General features: G+C 38.1%; 1 protein-coding gene across 2 annotated transcripts in view; it reads left to right on the top strand.

The window, feature by feature from the left end:
* The window catches only part of asic1b (acid sensing ion channel subunit 1b), a 199,569-nt gene that overhangs the window by 150,114 nt on the left and 28,857 nt on the right, over positions 1–20,598 (top strand). The window contains exon 1 of one of the 2 annotated variants that reach the window (XM_087801463.1): positions 7,712–8,366. The exons of the other annotated variant lie outside the window; for it this stretch is intronic. Within the exon in view, the coding sequence (XP_087657589.1) occupies positions 7,758–8,366 (609 nt within the window). The 5' untranslated portion in view covers positions 7,712–7,757. Of the gene's footprint in view, positions 1–7,711; positions 8,367–20,598 lie in introns of those variants that run through there. 2 annotated transcript variants of the gene reach the window in all.

Below are 20,598 nucleotides of genomic sequence, written 5' to 3'. Positions count from 1 at the left end.
TTACAAATTCAGGACCATTAGTCTGCGAGAAGACAGATGCTGGTGCAAATTCTATCCATCCCTCCAAAGGTCAAGAGTCCATCAAAGCAAACACACGAAAACAAACGCTCGCAACTTCTGGATCATTTAGAGTCTCCTGAATGGGTTGAACAAGAGATAAGGTCACCGAACCTCTTTACTGCAGTCGTTTATAACCTTGTCTGAAGTACTTGAAAACATTCAACCAACAAATTTGTGGATGAATTTGCTAGAAATGCAATAATATAGCAGTTATTACATATGATGGTGTTGTGTTGTGGTGAGTCCCGACAGTTTTCGTCGTTCCCTCACAGAGCAAACAATCCAATCCCTAAAATAAATCAACTTCCATGCAACTATTATGATATTCAGTTTTTACACTACACCCCATAATGCACTAGCGATTCTAAAGTTCCTGACTTCAAGTATATACAGTATGGCTTGTATTTGTGTAAATTGAGACATTTGTATGAAACATGGCACCATTGAATTGCTCACAAAAAGTGTTTGGTTTTTTTCAATTTCTTCAGGGGCCTCCTTAATATGACACAAAAAGAAACCAAAAATAGGTAATGAAAAAAGCCATATTTTTTATTATAAAAGGCTAAACTTGTTATTTTATGTTATATTATTTAATTTTGTATCCACTCCTTGATTTTCATTTTTAAAATGTATTGCATATCATTTTGGGGAAAGAGAAATAATAAAATAAAACAACAAAATGTCAGTTTCTGTGAGATCCTTAGAGGAGGTATGCACTCTCTGAGTGCTAGTTTCAGTCACCTGCAGTCATTTCAGTTACCTACAGAGAACTCTGTGAGTGGTGACATCCATTTACTCTGAATGACTCATACGATTCTAAATCACATCTAATTCACCAGTTAATCTGCGACTTTTATTGTTGTCTGAAGTGTTTGTAATTTGACTAGATTAATGATCTGCAGTCAAAGATGAATCCTAATCACCAAACAAGCCTCCAACTCATTACTGTTGTTGCTTTATGAGGAGGAAACCATTCATCACGCTCCAAAATGTTCTCCACCATCTACAGCTGCTCGTGCTCAGAACTCGCCCGTTTAAAACTTAATCAAGAACATGAGCGTCGTGTGTGCTGTGCGCTGAAGTTACAGAGGTCATAGAGGGAGGAAAAACAATCATGGACCAAATTGAAGTATGGATTTTGAGTTGGTTTTTAATTCATACGTGTCTTAAAGTGAGAGTTCTCTGAATTTTCTACTCACCCTCAGGTTGACTAAGGGATCATTTTTAGAGTAATATGTTCCTTTATAGAATTTTAGAGTTTAGAGTAAAATGTTATTAATTTTAATGGATCTCAACTGTCTTCATCTTCATCGTTGTCCAAAACTACCCACTTGAAAAAAATCCAAATAAATCCTTGTAATTGTCTATAACGTCCATCTTGTATGAAAGCCTCGACATTAGAAATTGTTACGAAAAAACTTGAATATGTCTATCGATAAATTTGTTAATAGCTGATTAGAAGTGTCAGTGCGCATGCTAGCCTAGCAACGATCGCGAAAATGAGCGTAAAATATAGACTTTTTACTTTTTTCAGGAACAATTCCTCATGTCTTCAGTACAACATGGACATTACAGACGAAGAACGTTTAGGTATTTGGATGTTTTTAAGTGTGTCTTTTTGGACACAGATTAAGCTCGCCTAGAAACTAGCCTAGCAACTTCTGCTAAAAACAAGCTTAGAATCTAGATTTGTTTGATTTTATTTTGGAATAATTCTTCATGTTGAGGTTTCAATACAAGATGGAAGTTTCAGACGAGCAGTATGGAAGTATTTGGATGTTTTAGTGTCTTTTTGGAAAAAAGACAACGGAGCTCCAGTCGCTACATTAAAATGAACATTCATTTTTGCCTATAACTCTAAAAAGGAACAGATTACTCTGAAAATAATCCCAACCCTTAGTCGATATGAGGGTGAGTAGAAGATGAGTCAGAATTTTGGGTGAACTCACTTCAAAAATGACTTAAATGATAGAACATGTAAAATGGCTGCGGTTCAACTCTCGTCTTCTCCTCTTTGGTCTTTGCATAACAAGTGGAATGTCCTGTTGTAGGTCAGCTTGTCCCATTTGCTGAGTCAGGAGATGATTAAGTTTGACATATTTGATTAGCAATCTTCATGCGACCACATTAAATACACTTAGCTCGCTGCAAATCCCCAGATACGACCACACAGATCTGCTCAGACCCAGAGATGTAGCCCCGAAATCATAGTTCCACATTAGCATGGAAGCCGTCACTCCGAATTTATGTAAATGGTGTTCATCAAGTGAATCACAGTGCGATCATTAAGCTAAAAGTTACCCACGATGACCTTTTTTTTATTGCCGGAAGACGCACATTTTAAGGGATGTTTGTAAAGCGTTTCATCTGAGGAAATATATGGATTTATTTGCATATAAAATAACTTGTGCGTCAGGTTCTCTCCCTTCCGAGGTTCAGTGATGACGAATCCATGAAGGTTTTATCACATTGACTGTTTAATTTCAGAGATCAACTGTGCATGTAAGAACATGTTTTATGATGATCAATTTAAGAGTCTCTGAATCACTTGACAGCTCTTCCCAAAAAATTCTCTTTTTTCCTCTCCCGGACATCCAACAATTTCTTCAATTATATGAATCCAAATGTTTGTTCATCCATGACAACTCCTAGTCTCCCATGACTCCCCCTCTAACAGCCCCGCAGAAATGCACCATCCTCCATTCAGCAAAGAGGTTTTAACCCCGTGCGTCCTGGGGCTGCCCCGCGGCTTCCCCCCAGACAGCCACCTGGGAGCGGAAATTGATTGAAAATAATTGTTTTGTCCACTCGTGAGGCATTCAAGTTTGCTGCACAGTTCATACGAGAGGAACTTAAATCAAACAAGTTACGGTAGAGTTTCATTTTTGCTTGACCGCCCCTCACAGCAGTCACCGTTTATTACGTGGCCACTGAGGAAATTGGATTTGCCGACGCCTTTGCCAACAGTTCAGCATATCCTGTAGTTTCAGAGCAGGTGCACGTTTTAGGGAAATATCTGGCTTGCCAAGTCCTTTTTTATGCAGCCTCTGAGGCTTGAAACCGAATTATACGCCAGTTCAAAGTGTACCCAAAACTCAGTTTCCAACTGTTCATATCAATGTGTGGCTTTTTGGCATCGGCTTTCAAGGCTTGATGGATTAGAAAAGAGGAAAAACAATTGAATAAACGCTGGGGATTTTTATCATTTTGTCCTCAACAATGTTCCTTTTAAGGTAAAAAATAATGTTAAGAACTTTAATTGAGTTTATTTATTGTATTCATTTAATTTAATCTTTGAAAGAAATGATTCATAGTCAGTTATCAAACTTCTTTTTTCACATCTTTTGAATGTTTTTTGTCCCTTGATGGTTCTATTGTTGGTTAAAAATATATATATATTGACTAGTGTTCATCTTGTGAATCACTTCCTGCTCTTCTAGTCGAAAAAAACGCTACCTCTTAAGGTCTAAGTTGCTAATTAACCAGAAAAACTAACAAGACAGAACCGACCTCTGCCAAGCAGCTCACTCACACCCAATATTATTGATCCAAAGATCTCCAGTAAGCTCATCTGTTGCTGCAGGATCACCGCAGGGTGTTTGGTAAAATTGTGTTCTCAAATTGTCAAGCCTGTAGCCATAAACAGGGTCGACAAATATTTTGGCACCACAGCAACATTGAAGTTGTTGAAATTTATTTTTGGTTACTTTTATCAAATAGACAAGTCAATCTTTTAACCCTACCGTTATCTCAGGGTCAAGGTGACCCAAAGGCCCGAAAACAATTGTAACTGTAATTTAACCCTTGTGTTATTCATCTTTACCCAAAAGCAACACAAGGGATAAAACAATAATACTTGTTTTCTGGCCCTCGGGTCACCTTGACCCTAAGATAACAGAAGGGTTAAAGACTCTGAATACCACCAACATATCATATATATCAATATTATAATTACTTGCTGCCATTTTAAAATGTATTTAAACGTAAAACAGGCAGAAAGTGTGTAAATAAAGCATTTCATTGCAACAAGTTAATCGTTTATATTTAGCAAAAACATCAAGCAGCTGGAGCGAATGTCATGCTAACAGTAGAGAGTTGTTTTTTTTACGTCAAATAGGTGTGATGTTGTGACTGCAGGGGCCTTGTCACGAACCTAGCTGGGTGCCTGAGCCACCGCTGTCACCTAAATATAGAGCAAGACCGGACGACCTTTGAACCAGGCATGTTGCAGACAGAAATTGGTTGATAAAATCTGACAACACTTAATTCAAGAGGAAGGTCTGTTGTTATTAATTACGGCAAGTTTGATCAATATTATTTAAAATGTGTACATCAAAATACCTGTTTACTTCTCAGCATGTATTATTTATGTATTTATTATAACTGAGGTGTTATTTTTCAGAGCATCTTTACCAACCCATGACAAAGCTAGAGTACATTCCTTTAAAACGGCATTATAATTGTATCTATAATAATAGCTATTGGATCAATAAACTAATAATTAATTAATCACAGATTTATAGAATTTTGATTCTGAACAATCTAAGCTAGTAAATACATTCAGTTTCATATTTAATTTAATTTAAATTATTGTTGAAAGAAACATGTTTTATTTCTGGGGTTTTTTGTAATGTGATCTACCAAGAAGAGGAAATATCCAATCAAATTGAGTGGCAACATGCTGGCTTGAGACCTTGGCTCTGGCAGGGTTTGAGTGAATTTCAATTAAAAAGAAAATATAAGAGTTTAATAATATGTAAGATATTATTTAAGTAAGTAATTACTCTTTGTAAAGCATATTTTATGGTAGTGGTGGAAAGTTAATTTATACCATTTAAATGTACAGTTTTGATCATTTTAAATAAACTTTTTGAGATTTTTCAACGGCAAACAGAAGTCCTTTGATCGTTCTTCGGCTGAATCTCTGTCTGAATAAAAATGAAATCTCAGCTACAGGTTTTCGAGGTTATAGAGTGAAATAAGAATTCTTGTGGTTTCTGATTGAAACATGCAGAGCTTCCTGATGTGTTTTCCTGTCAGCATCTCAGGTGATCACGCTTAATTTCTCTCTTGTTTACAACCTGCTGATTGCTGTCGTCATTGCAAATTGCTCGTCTTCTGCGAGACGTGACAATTGTCTCTTTGATTTGTTCTTCCCTTTCAAGTCTTCCTGCACTTAGGCAGTGAGTTGCTCATGCATGGACAGAAAAAAGTGCAGCGACCCAAAGTTCCGAGCGAGAAAAACGAAGAGGATAGTTTCCTTCTTTTTTTCCTGCAGACGTGGAGGACGGTGATGACACGACCAGAGCGACGCTGCTCTCGACACCCTTATGTTGACATGTTTACTCCGAGTGAGAGACCCTGCAGGGTCAGAAAATCCATTGAATCACAAATGACGGGCAGGAGTAGATCCTGATCAGATGAGATTAGCATTAATTTATCGACAGCCTCGTGACCTTTCCGCTTCCCGTTTCAAATCTTCCACTGGAACACTCCAGAGGATTCTCAGCCAGGATGTTTGTGTGTCCCCGAAATGTTAAACACCCACCGCAGGATCGTTCGGCTTTTGATGTGCAATATTTAATATTCAACTGGTGAAACAGTGAGAGACTCCTCGGTACAGCAGTAGCTTCTAGGCAGTGTTTGGATGTGTGTGTGTGTGTGTTGATTAATGGAGCAATATCTGATATGTGTTGACACTCTTGTTTGTGTCCTTACTCCCTCGTCTTTGTGGGTCAGCTCATACATTGTGTGTGTGTTTTCTGTCCCACATAAATAAGCTTTATTATTCATGTTAATTGACATGTGATGCAAGTTTATATTTAATGTTTGGCAGTGTTTCCTTATGGTTTAATAATTAAGTTTATAGTGTAGAACTTGTGTGTTTGTGCTTGTTTATATTTACAGTATATGCATGGTTTGTATGTAGTTTTACTACTGCAGTGTGTACAAGATGTGTGTTTGAAATCAAGTGATGTATCTCACAGCATACCGTAAAAAACTGCCAAACAGAGTAAATCAACATTTTTTTTGTGGAACTTGCTGTGATGTAATTTAAAAAAACAATGTCTTTGTAAGCATTCAACCATAATGATGTGTAATGTTTTGCTGTGGAACTGGCGTTGTTCATGGGTTTTACATAAGAAGTCATTCTTTAAAGACAAAAATGTATGTTTTATTAATTAATAAAGCAACGAAATCAAGTGCATACATCTTGGGCGACTTGGACACACATTTAAGGGTATTCTACAACACTAGTGCCAATTATACTTTTTGTTTTTAAAAGATTATACAAAAACTCTTGTTCAAGAGATTTAGATAGTCAAAGAGTATTTTTATGGAAAAGTGACTGCAGCTAGCGCTGTTGTCAACTAGCTGAGCTAGCAACGGATTAATTGAAAAGTCAATTTACAATACATCTCAAAGAGAAAGGAAATAATTGATCAGTTTCTTTTTTGAACTACACATTTGAAGGGTGGTAAGGTAATCTTGTTTACAACAACCACACCCACTCTACTGTGAGTGGTCAAGCATCAAGGTTTATCAATCCCCGAAGTATCTTCCTCCAAGGGACTTGCTGTATAAACAAAGCAGGTCGTACTTACTGCTGGCTGTAGGAGGAGTGAAGCCATTGTTACTAATGGAATCCGCTCTCGTAACCTATCATTCGCCGAGATTTCAGAAGGGGGAGTTCATTATAAAGTAATAACCCTCATGAGGTGGAATGTACTGATGTGGAATTGGCCTTATGAGTTTTTTTTTGTTTTTTTTTAAGGAGTTATACTTAAAAACAAGAAACATACATCAGGGGAAAACATTGAATAATTAAATGAATTTAAATTTGGTTCTAAATAAGGTTGTTGTTCGTAATTCTATGTGGGACTTAATTTAATTATTATGTGTTGAACCTTGCTTTATTAATACATGAATACTTGAATTATAAATTCAGTTTTACTCATTCGTTTAAAAGTGGAGAAAAAAAAAAGGAGAAGAAAAACGCAACAGTCACCAGTTAAGAATGACCCCGTAAAAGCTTTCAAAGAAAGACAAATGGTCTGCAGCCACTGATGGCAATTATTTCAGCCAGTAAACAGAACCAAGATGGAGTGTGTGTGTGTGTGTGTGTGTGTGTGTGTGTGTGTGTGTGTGTGTGTGTGTGTGTGTGTGTGTGTGTGTGTGTGTGTGTGTGTGTGTGTGTGTGTGTGTGTGTGTGTGTGTGTGTGTGTGTGTGTGTGTGTGTGTGTGTGGTTGAGAGACAGAGTGTGTATGTGTGTGTTTTTTTTTGTGTAACTGTGTATAACTCCAGAATAATGGGGGCACTATAGTGCTTTAGGGGGTGAAGTGACTCTGCCAAGTTAGGACTTTGGGGGGGGGGGGTAAAAAAAAAAAGATGAGTTGTTAAGATTGAATAAAAGTCTCTTTTTACTGGACACTAGTTCCTTAATCATGGAGAATAACTTTTCCATCCAAAGGACTCGCTCCTCTATCAGCGCGTGAGCAGAAGCGCTTCTCCTCCTCCTCCACCGCCTCCCTCTCTTTTTCTTTCCTCACAGTCTTTCATTCTAGCGCTCTGTCTCTCTCTCTCCATCTCTCCCTCTCTCTCCCTCGCTCGATCAGAACCATCAGAGAGCGCATATGGTCCTCTGGACTCACTCCGCGCGTCCGCACTGACGGCGCGCCGTCGCGTCCCAGTCAAGATGTGCCACTGCGACACATCTGGATCCAAACCGAGACCCGGGTCGCTCTCCGAAGCCGGGAAGCTGTTCCTGAGACACACCACCTTCCACGGGCTCAAGCACATCTTCCTGAGCGGATCCTACCCGCGGAGGGTGGCGTGGCTGCTGGCGTTCCTGGCCGCCCTGGCGCTCCTCTTCACCTGGTCCTCCAACCGGGTGCGCTACCTGCTCTCCTCGCCCGTCTACACCAAAGCGCACATGGTCTACGCCAAGAGGCTGGTTTTCCCCGCGGTCACCATCTGCAACCAGAACCTCCTGCTGCCCAGGCGCATGAAGAAGACGGATATATTCAGCGCGGGGAGATGGTTGGGGCTCCTGGGGAGGAACTGGCAGGTGTCTCCCGCCGCCCGGGACGCGCTCCTCTCCGTGCGCGGGGGGGACGACGCGGACGGCGAGCCCCCGTGGCCTCCCCTGTCCCGGATTTTGGACTTTAACCACTTTCTGCCTCCTCCTCGGGAGTCCCAGCCGAGCATGAGGCAGCTCCTGGATCGGCTGGGACACCAGCTGGAGGAGATGCTCTTGTACTGTCGCTATCAGGGGGAACTGTGTGGGCCGCGCAATTTCAGCACCGTGAGTGACTCCTAACTCCCAGAATCACCTCACATCTTAATGCAGCCATTAGCGCAGCTTTGGTAATTTACGATGCAGGTCATTTTTCTGAATATTTATATCCACTCATAATTCATCTCCATGCAGGCATACACCTTCTGTTCTTCTGACCTCGATATCTATAGTTACACAAGTTGTATCACGTGCACGATTTTTGAGTTTTGTTATGATTTTAGTTCTAAAACAATAGTTTTCCCTTTACGCATCAATCCCGAGGTGACCATTTGTTATTTAAAGGATAAGTTGGAATGTTCTGATGGAAAGATAAGGAAGTTAAACAACACACTTGTATCAATATCTATCTGGTCATCTAACGCCAAAAAAAATCAGTTTTTGTCTAATTTAGTGCGACAAGAGAAACGTGTTAGGCTAATTCATAACACTCGAAGAGCACTCTGGGAGTGCAGACCTCCACTAAGCAGCTCACATCAATCAATCTTTACAAGCACTACTTACATGAGTCAAGAATTTGAAAACCGTTACCAAGAAAGGAGAGTGTTATCGTCCCTCCATAACGGAATTGGCAAAGCTTTAGCAACAATGTTGGACTAGAAAAGCACTCAGCGAGCGCATACATCCTCCATCTCTAACAAGGAAACGACTAAAAAGAACACCCTTAACTCTTTAAGAAGTCAAACAAGCTTTAAGAAGAGCCATACAAGTTAATGGCAATTCCTGGAAAATCTTTAATCCAGATTGGATTCCGAAAATACCACCAAAATGAATGAATCTCATAATTGATTAATTAAAAAGACTTTTTGATCATTTCATTTCAAGATGTGGGTTAAACCCCCTGCTGCCAACAACATATTCAAAACAACACATACAGAATTACATGTTTACATTGATTGACGTCTCTGATGCAAATGAATAATAATTTGAAAGACCCGTAAAATTCAAGTATGTCTGAGTGACAATAACACAGACATGTTCACATTCAAATAATGCTCCGACCAGCGCTGCCGTCACACGGAGCTATTCATGATCATGCTGGTCACATACTGCACATTTATTACCTCTGGTAATGTAGTCAACGTTCAAAGTTCCTGCAGACGTCCTTCCACTCACACTAATTCCTTTGTACTACTCCGTTCTTCGACCTTCTGTATGCAGCTACGCCTCAACCTCTTTTAACTCCTCATGCACTTTAGGTTGCCCTACACGTAAATAGAGTGGGTGGAGTGGCTGTAAAGGTCAGAGCTTCATGGACATCATGTGATGGAATGCAGTGGAACAATATGGAACTGTATGGGTCGATCAGAACAGGAGAGACAAGCTAACATTTTGTGCGGCCCACTGGATGGTTGGCTCAAATCAAAGTAGTTTTGTGTTGATGTTGGGTGTCAACGATGAGCTGAGAAACAGAGATTCCTGATGTAAACGATGTGGCAAAGACTTTCAATGAGAGTGAAACTGATGTCAAAGGAAGGAGTTGATTGGTATATTAAGATAGATCTATTCTAGATAGACCATCTTGTTCTACATTAGAGGTGTCAAGATGAAAAAACAAAAAGATTTGAAGCTACACAGCTGAATGCACATGTATTATGATAATAAACAATTTCTTATCAGTTATGCTTTTAGGAAGTGTTTTAATTTGGCACAACAAATTATTTATATCTAAAATTATGTTTAAGTCATCCAATTGCCCCTACCATGTAGGTCATTCTCTCTGGGTAGAAATACAGAATTCGAAGGAACTGTTAACGTTTCGCCTTCTGATGACATCATTTCAGTTTCACGCAACTATACTTCAAATTAATGTAATATAAACAGGTTTTATTTGATATACTATCAACAAAAAGCAGTATAAACATGCCCTGCAAAATATGTTGCTGATGCCATGGTTTCACTTTGGGAACGCTTTAATTTTGAACTTTAATACAACGCTTTGAAAGAAAATTTCACTGACCCTGGAAATAACCGATTGGAAAATAATTTAACTGGCTGAACAATCTTGAGTGAATTAATTTGTTTTTGAAGTTTAATTTCTGCATCTGATGAGTATTATGCGATCTGATCTTGCAGATGTGTTCCCGAAACACTTCAACTAAAAAAATATTTTGTTAAGAATTAACTTATGTAATATATATGTTTGACAATAAGTAAATAATGATGGGTGACAATGAGCTGTTCGTTGGAGGTCTGCTCCCTCTGAGTATTTTTCTAGCTATGGATTGTGCCTCCTGGCCTCTTTGACATGCCTGGCCTGAACTTTTCCACCTTATGTTTTACCTTTAAATTGATCATTTTGGTTTGAAATAGTTAAAAAATATTTTCATTCACAAAGTCGTAAACAACAAATGGTTTTAATAAAAGAATGAACAATCAGATATTTAATTTTCATTGAAGGAAATATTGGAATTGATTGCATTTCCCTTCCTTTAATCATAATTGTTCTGTACTCTATTGCATCTTAACCTGTGTGTACGACTCAGGTTCATTCACAATTGGTACCACTGGTGTATTTGTTTGTGTATTATAGCGTTTTCTTTTTTTGGCCCCAGGATGCCGCTTCATCATACAAATCAGACATTATTATACAACTATAAAATGAAAAATTGCGGACTGTTACTAGATCACTAATGACTATGAATAGCGATGATCTTCCAGTCGGCCGAAAGCTACATTTTAAATGAAAAAATAATCAAAGTTTGGTAGTTTAAAAGTGTTCGCATTAGCCTCACAAATCACAGTGTCCAGGGGCATCAACAAAGGAAATGTAGTCTCTGAGGTTAATACGAGTGGCCTGGATATTTATTTTTTGGCCTTCAACGAGAGTAGCTTCCGTCGTCCATCACTGCTGGATCAATGGGGAACAAACCTGAGCTCATTGGAAACCAAACTTTGAGACACTTCATTTATTCAGCAACACTGGATGACAGTGTGATAAACACTCGTAAGTGAAGGCTTCATTGCTAAACCGCAAGCTCATTGATTGCGATCCATCATCGACGTAAGAGTCGGTGTTCCCTCTCTCACCTCATTACCCAAATTTGTTCTCGGTTAAATAGATTCTCCTCCGCCGCATTAAGCGCAGTTTGATGTTATTGTCTTCACTTACCCCGACAGCACTGAAGGTGATGGCGGAAATAGATCAAACGAAAGTATCGTCAGAAGAAGTCGGCGTCAAATTCGTTTTAATTCGGCGATCCGTCAGGAAGTAACTGTGACATTTGTAACTTTGTTGCAAATTAAAATATTACTTTTTATTATGAGCATAAACTTAAGACTCCGATGCAACGACTTATGAGTCAGATGTGTTCAGACAGCGCTAAATGGTCCAGATGTCATGAGGGAGGCCGGATATTGTCGGGTATTGATGGCAGCCATTACTTTAAATAGTCCTGTTCCAAGTCCAAAAGAAGGCCATAACATAACAGCTGTGTGTTCAGAAAAAAAACAAATGTAATATTTATTTATATTTGAATATTCTTAAAGGGACCCTTTCCCTGCCAACTAAAGTGTTGGGAAAGTGTAACTGCAAAGCTTTATTATTAACAAAACGAGTTGGGATTGTGAGATGTCTGTCTTATGATCTAAACAAATTCTGATTCTTAGTAAAAAAAAAAGTGAATGAAAATCATCTTGGATAGAAAAAACTTGCTCATAGATTGTTTTTGAACAATTCTTCAGCCATTAAATCAAAAATAATCTCATACCACCATTGTATATTTTTCTTTTTTCTTTTCTTTAAGTAACCGTTTCTACTATATGTCTTAGTGAAGTAGTTAAGTCGTTTCTATTTGTTCAGTCTTTTCCTTGATTTTCTGGCTTTCTTGATTTTTCTTGACTCCTGTGTGTTATCAGTTTTATATTGATCTTTAAAATATATACTTTATTGAATATTGTTTTGATTGTTTAAGCGCTTTGTGACCCTGGTCTAGAAAAGCGCTATACAAATAAAAATTACTTACGTCAGATTGAAAATGTTATTTCAGGCTCTCTTCAGTGGCAGCACAGTGTAACTCTAATTGTGAAAACCTCAATGATCATTAGAGAAATATGAAAATACAATTATAAATTCAAAATGTTGGTGCTTTTGAACTTTTTCTTCCATGGTTTTCTTTCTCATATTCTTCAGCGCAGTTCTGTTTAGAGCTAAGTACAGTCAGTGTAAATGTTTCTTAGCAAGAAGATTGAAGGGTTATGTCACTTGTCTTTTGTGTGTGTAAACAAATAGTCGATGATTCTCCTAAACAGACTAAGAAGATGTGAAGTTGTTCCTCAGAGTTCCTCGACGCCTTCTTACATCTGAAAAGCGCAGAGAAATAATAATCAGATATAGTCGTAAACACCATCTTTCATGACCTCGGTATTCCATCAGTGTTTCTGCAGATGCTTTTGTTCTTCTGGCCTCACTGGTCTGTGACGTTCTGCACTCATATCCAGCATGAAGATGAGAGTCGATATAAGTTAGTAATGTCTTCCCTTTCCTCTTGTAGTCGATGCTCTCGTGCATCTGAATGTTTTATTACCTTCATGTTAATGTTTGACTCACACAGGTACTCTTTCTTTACTTTTGTAAGAGTGTAAAACATGTCCAAGAAGCTAGCTAAGAGCTAGATTTTGTTGAACATTTGTTTTCGATTGGCACGTGTCTCTGAGTTATATATTGTTTCTCAGCATGAACAGTCAATACAAGAGGAGAACAGTTTAGCCTGAGAAAGAGTTTGGACTTTATAACAACCTTGTTGCCAAAAGAAATCAATTCAAATCCGTTAAAATGATAATTAACAGTAAAATAAATGGTTCAAATATGAGCTCTGTTTCCAACAGCACTGCAAACAGACGCCGTCTCAGTTTCTGTGGGTGTTATCTACTTATTGATTATCAACGACTCCCCAGTCGGCCTCGACTTAAGCAAAATAAGTTGAGCTGGAGGAGTCGGCTACACTTGGGAAGTGAAGCAAAAAGTGAAAAGCCAACTTGTCCGGATTTATTGGACGTTGTGCAGAAGTGTGGCGCTGTTTTTTTCCAGATCGATTATCATGACCCTGAACCCATCGTTCTCCTTCATCAACAGCTTCATCTCGAGATGGAGTTGATTAAATCTGTCGATTAGACCTGGTTTCACATGCATGTCACAGATGTTTGTTTCCCATCCTAATTGAAGTCAGAAACCAGCATCTTCCTACGCACGTGCCTCGTCTATTAAACTTCCCTGGCGTTCACATAAATGCAGCAGAGGAGCCATTTTTAAAGCGGCTTGTTTGGAACCTGCTTTTCGCTTGAAGAGAACCATCTGTTGACCCTTAAAGTAACCTTAACACGCCTTTGACGTCACTAAGGAACCATCTGTCATAGCTTGTTTCTTCACGTTAATGTGTGTTGCACAAAGTGTGATTATTTTAATCCAATTAAGATATTAAGTTTTCCAACCATTTTTTATGGCTACATATATATAATAGAAAACGGCATAGTTTAGTTTAAAAGTAGATTCTAAAATATTTGTACAGATGCAAAAATGTTCTCATAATGAAAATAGTCTGCAGCGTGTTCTGTCCTTGCTTTTTATAATTTCTTAATGGATGTGGAAAACAAAAGTGTTCCATCTCACTCTGCATTCAGTCCATCAACTGCTTAGAGTTGTTCTGTTTGTGAATATCCTCTGACATTAGCGGCTCAGAAAGAATAAATCTTTCTGGCAAAATGGACAAACTATTCACAACCTTAGCTCACTCCTTTTTTTCCCCTCCTTAAAAAGGTCACTATGTAAGTGTTGTCTGGCATTTTCTGCCCATTAATAAAATGGTGATTTTCCTGGTAATGTTGTCTTCGTGACACTTAATTTTGGACCAACCTACCTTCCAGCTTCTTTTTACCTTTTGACGTTGTTGAAGGTCAGCCTCTCACATCTTGCACCGCAGAGGAAATATACACTCATACCACTGGATTTGGCACATTTTCATGGGCAGTACAAGGCAGATTATCATGCAGTCGGTTGATGTCTTAACTAGCTTGGCAATTCATAAGCTTAGGTCAATGCTAAACATATCTTGAACACTTGATCATGGTTGAGGCGAGACAGGAAAGAATTGGTACTTGAGAATATTGAAAACAGTCATGAGAAACCCTGTGAACATAGCGTAGCTTTTCTACGTATTTAATGATAGGTAACATGAATACAATTAGTATTACACAGAGCATGTTTTTCTATATTAATAAGTCCTTAATAAAGAGTGCATTAATGTTATGGTTAGGGTTTTTCTAAACAGTACAACTCATAGTTTTACGTTTATTTAATGACATTTTAAGGATTGGTTATAAAGGGCCTCAATGATAAGAGGGGTTCTTTTTTAATTTCACTATTTCCTTGAGTAATGTTTAGAAGATTTCATCACTATCGTGTTTGGCTTCATACCATCTGGTGCCCAGCCACCGTTACCGCTTGCAAAAACAGCTTTAACTTTATTTTTACATTAAATTGAATTGCCAAAATTGACCAACCTTCAAGAGATTTTGATGATATGAGTTATTTGAACATTGCTTTATAGCAGTCATCCCCAGCCACCAGGCATTTATTACCAGACTGCTTAAAACTATACAAACAGTATGTTTATTTAACTACTGTTGTATTCATTTAGAAACCTGGACCAGATTGGAACAAGACCTTATTGGCCATGGTGTCTTAAAAAGTAAGCCTGTGAACTGTGAAAATGAGTAAAAACTAACCCTAAATGGGGCAATTTGGTTGCAGAGAAACCTGCTTAGGGCTCCTGCTGAGTCAGCATTATGGTTTGATGTATTTTTCATACACTTAGGGTTTGTGGTTTAACGCCGGTCATGCTTTATTAGTTCTGCTCTTTTTATCTTAAGGTTGGTCCGTTATATATTTTTTATTTATTATACAGTTCTGTTTCGAGAAAAAAAAGGTTGGGGGCCGCTATTATAAGGGACTTAGTAGTGTTTTAAGGATGTTTCTAGTGTTAGGTTTTGGTTCTTTTGGGGCACTGAAGTATCGAAACATGCTCTGACTTTTGGTGCAAACAAGGCGAAATCAAACATTTATTTGTGTGTGGATTTTATGTGTGGATTTTTCTCAAGGAAAACTGATAAATAACCAAGGCAGAGGACATCCGCTGAATTTTCACTTGTTAAACAAGTGTGTATTTGCATTGGAAATCTGTTATTTTGTATTCTCTGTAAGAAATCCAGCAAGTAGCATTCAGGAACAGGTGTTGAATTGCAAGTATCGGTATCAATACCCATATAGAACATTTATGATCAATACCCATCCCTTTGCAGTGGCAACATTACTGGTGAAGAACCTGTAAAAAAGACCTTAAGTGAGGGAACCTATTTTAATAGTGTTTTTTCTGCGTTTTTTTCTTCTTATTTGATTATATTATAAAGTAAGAAACACGGCCGTTGGTAGATGTATACACTCTTACAATGATTTCCTAGTATACATTTTCTGATCTGGACTTAAACCCCTGTACCTAAAGTACATTTGAGGAACTATTAAAACTGTAACTTCCAAGCAACAATCTTTTTTAATAACTTTGTTTACATATTTACCAAGACTATCAAACTTAATAGCTACTGATAAAACAAAAATATGATGTTTAAAAAATAAACACTTAATGAACCGGAGAATGAAATAGACCGTCATTAGAATTGCTTGAATGCCGCCGCAGTATGACTGTTTTTAATCCCGGGTTCTAAATGTGCCGCCTGTTGATTAATGTCGGGTTTACTTTGCTGTTTTTGTGCCGTAATGGATTGCGTTGTAACTCACCCTGGGAGAAGGAAGACAGATAGAGGTTTTAAAAAGATGCACTTGGTTATCCAGTAATGGTTCTGTTGATTAAAGATGATGCGAACGTACAACAAAACTGATGAAAGAGCCGCTCGCGTGATTTGTGTTCAGGACGCGCCAAGTGTTACCCGATCCGTTTCTCTCAGGTGTGTTTTTGTCGCTGTCATAATTTGTTGCTCCTCTCAGCCTTCTGTCAAACCAAGAATAGATGGAGAAGGAGCAGAAAGTGGCTCCCTGGCAACTTTGGGCAACAGCTTGCGCATCCTTGTCACACTGTCATGAGAAGAATAGCCGAAGGGCCGTCGCCTCGGTCTCGGGCTGTCTGTCCGTGAATTATTTATCCTAAAGAGATTCGCAGAGATTTCCACACTGAGGAGGAAAAGTGGCGATGAAATACTGTCTTTCCCTCAGGTGACACAGGTATATTGAAAGAAAAAGTTTCATTCTTCCAGGTCCGATTACTGCTCTAGGCACTTTCTACGTTTCCCCTTTGCTTTTGTTGTTTTCCTCTGGGCACTTTGATTTCCTCCTTCAGTCCAAAAATGTGGTATCAAGACCATTTCCATTGTAAATATACAAAGAATCTTCCAGCCTTTAAAAGAAACAAGAAAATAAATACACAACTAAAGTATCAAGGGCATGATTTTAATAAAGAAATGAATGGTGAAATCATCAAAAACTTGTTTTCTCAGGGTCAAGGTGACCAGAAGGCCTGAAAACAAATGTGTTTGTAGTATCCCTTTGTGTTGTCTCTGGGTCAAGATGAACGACTTCCACCACTGCTTATGTATTTGTGGAAGCCAGGGTGGTCATTCACCTCAACACAAAGATCTGTCACATATATTCAGTTGGTAATTCTGTGTTTGTATATTTTGGTAAATTGTATGTGTTTCTGTAACTGTGAGAAATATTTTGGATTTGTATCTTTATTGCCTTTTTAAAGCATGTATAACTTGCACTTAACATTTAAGTTAATATTTTTTATACTTTTGATGAGATTTGTAAACATTTGGAGGGCTCTGGAAATGGAATATAATCTGTCTTTTTCCAAAAGAACATTGGATTGGATCACCCTGATCGATACACACTTTAAAGACTAACAAATCAAGATAAATAGTGCTAATAATGGGACAACATATCACTATGTAAAGAACTACAGGTTGTGAGAACACAAAAATAACCTAAACACTCTATTTTTGATTTGAAGTCATGCCTCTCAGCTGAGCCACAGCAGAGAGACAGAAAGAGAGAGACCAGCATTTTCAAGACTTTTAGAGGCCTTTCAGGAGGCGAGTTTGATGTTTTGCCCATGGTTTGCTGCAGTTTGTGAGACAGTGCCAATTCAATCCTACCGTGGCTGATCACTAGTTTTCTTGCAGCAACCACACCTGCGCAGGCAACACTGCTCGTCACAAAACAAGATGTGAAATTGAGCGTTTAAATAGAGTTCTAAAGAGACGCTATCGATGCCTGAACTACTTATGGAACCACAGGGGATCCAGACCAGGAACCAGACTGACCTCAAGAGTTCTTTCAGGGTGAGGGACTGACTGGACGTGTAGGGATGCAGTTGTTATTTATTATTTTTGACAGGCTTCATCTCTGATCATTTTCATGGGTTTGTTCTAGTTAATATACAGTGGAGAAGGACAGAAATATTGAATTAATCATTTTGTTTGTTATTCAACTCTCAGGGGTTTATCTGGGAAGAGATCATTTTAATTTTATTTATACCTTACTAAACTTGAAAGGCGTGTATGGTAGCGTATGTCTACTTTATATACTTCATCGCTGTAAATGTTGAACAAAGAAATTCTAAATAATAACTGAAATAATTTGCACCAAATGATACAAATAAATAATTTGACATATTTTATACATTTTATTTCCGTCCTGAAATCCACCTTAAAACCCTACCCCCTGTTTAGATCAGTCCAATTTTTGTTTCTTTATCAAGGTTAAGAAGATCCCCCTAAGAAGATGGTGTAACCGTCACAAAATGAAGGTCAGGTTGTAACTAGGATTATATTTCATGGTTCTTTCCCTTTTGAACAACCAATTTTTAAGATTTAATCCAATCTTACAGACAAAAACCAGATGACCTTTTAATTAAAACGGTACGATCCTTAAAAAGCTATATATTTTGTTCACATGGTTCCAGAATCATTATTCTGACATCACTCCCCTTCTTTTTAGTTCAGCGATCCACGTGATTCAGAAACGTCTGTCTTGCCTCGTTCCAATTTGTATCACTCAAGAATGTTTCTCCGCTGATTGGACCCATCCTAATGATCTCATCAATGTAATCGAAAACTCGGGAGTGACCACTAACAACTACTGACATGCCTGCTCACGATGTTCCTCCGCCCGGCTCGCCTCCCATCACAAGCTCTATTCTCTACAACTCTATCGACTTCAAAGCCCAGTGTACTTACTTTTATCTAATGGTTCGCTTGATCATGGCTACAGAGTAGCAGTCTTGTTTTCTTTTTGTTGTTTGTTTGTGAACACAAAGGCAAAAAAAGAGGGCAGTGCTATAACACACACACAAACACAATTTAGAATCTTTAATTGACCTCTATATGATTTTGGACTGTGGGAGGAAATCAGAGTCTGAAAGTGTGAAAATACAAATTTGGATATAAAGCTGGAAGCAAACCAGCAACCTTCTAGCTCTTAAGCAACCCTTATGATCATTCCCTTTTTTTCTTTTTTTTATCAAAGTTCAGTTAAAGATGTACAAGGCGACATGACGCAGGTTATTTTGATATAAGTCAGGTTTCTAATTATTTTCTGCCTTAAAAAAAGGTTTTTCAGTTTGATCAATGTTATTGTGAATACAAAAAAAAAAGTAGAATAAAGAAGCACCCGAAGAAGAGCCAGTCACTGTTTCATTTACTTGAAGTTTAACAGAAGCATGAGCTATATCTTTATTAAAAAAATAAATAACAGTACCACTTTTAAACTAAAATATATTGTCAGGTTAGGATGTGAACTAACATGAAGAAGAGACATCAGAGATTGGTTTAAAGTCACAACTCTTGTCAACAATTTTACTTGCAAAGAGAGTTTAATACAGAATCTTCTCATCAAATGTCACATTTTCACTGTTTCGGTGAAAACTTATACTACATCGTAAAGTATTAAGCAAGACGAAAGTTCACAATCGTAAAAGCACGGATTAGAATTAATGTTAGATTGTCTTAAATGAAGCATAAAAAGTTCTTCCTGTTTGCTAATCGAAATAAACACGATTCGTATCCCTTTTCAAGAGATTTTAACACATTTAAAAACACAATCAATTATTAATATTTGATAGCACACTTGGCTCAGTATTTTACCATCATGTATGTATATATTTATATATATACCTGTATATATAAAACTGAGAAAGTTTCAAGAGACTTTCCTGCTGTGGTCGATAAGCGCTAGAATCGCTGGCAACACTTCTAGCTTAATCTATACTAGTTGCCTTCAGCATTTAACGCAGCCACAACACAACTGACGTGAAGAACGGGCGTCAAAGCGACGGAGCACAATGAAGAAGATCTGTCCCCAAGGTCACCAGCGGCGCCGGCTGATGCTGCTGCTGCTGTGCCGCCGCTGTGCCGCTCCTCACTCACTACTGCCGGCACTATCTCCTCCTGGTTACCACAGCAACTCCAACTGCACGACTCCTGTAGTCAATCACCACCTTATCAGGCGGGCACGCAAAAGGAATGCAGAGGTGGATTCAAACGCGTGCGCCCAAAATACTGTACGAAAACACTTCAGACGTACAATCTTTTTCTGGTATTAGCAGCCGCACACCTGCAACCCTGTGGGATTATATTCCGGCATGGAAGAGCTTAAAAGAATGTACTTAACATTTATATTTGTGTGAGAAGGTTCATGTTTATTTTTGCCCTACATTAATTGTTTTAGCACTTTAATATATAATTTATAGCAATTAGCTAAATGTGAGAACAGCTAGCATGTCCAGAACCCATATGAAAGCAGGAGGATTCTTCAAAAATGTTTGTATCTCCAGATGGTAATCCAAAAAACATGCAAGAACGTATCTTCTGTTGATTTTTGTGTTATTTCTATGAGCTTAAATGAGCTTGTTTGGTTGGCGATTATCACAACACATCCTTGGCGGAGGTATTAATATGAAAAGTGATTTTTAGTATTTAATACAGGGGAAATATCTCTTGTGTGCAAATAAATGGCCAAGTGTTAAATAATTAATTTGGATTTCATACAGTGAAGGATAGAAACAAAAGCAACAGAGCTGCCGCCTTTTCTTTTCTATTATAAAGGAACTAAAGCTTTAAAAGAAATCTAGCTCACAGCTTACTTATTTATATTTGTTTTGTTTCTCACAGATTGTTAGAATAGCTTTTGAAAGTTGAAAACAAAATCAATTAAAAATACAAAATCGGTTGTTTC

Source organism: Callionymus lyra, chromosome 10 (assembly GCF_982586985.1).
Source record: "Callionymus lyra chromosome 10, fCalLyr1.hap1.1, whole genome shotgun sequence".
NCBI classification, from domain to species: Eukaryota; Metazoa; Chordata; class Actinopteri; order Syngnathiformes; family Callionymidae; genus Callionymus; species Callionymus lyra.
The sequence above is the reverse complement of the archived record's forward strand: the minus strand, read 5'-3'. Positions and strand labels throughout refer to the sequence as shown.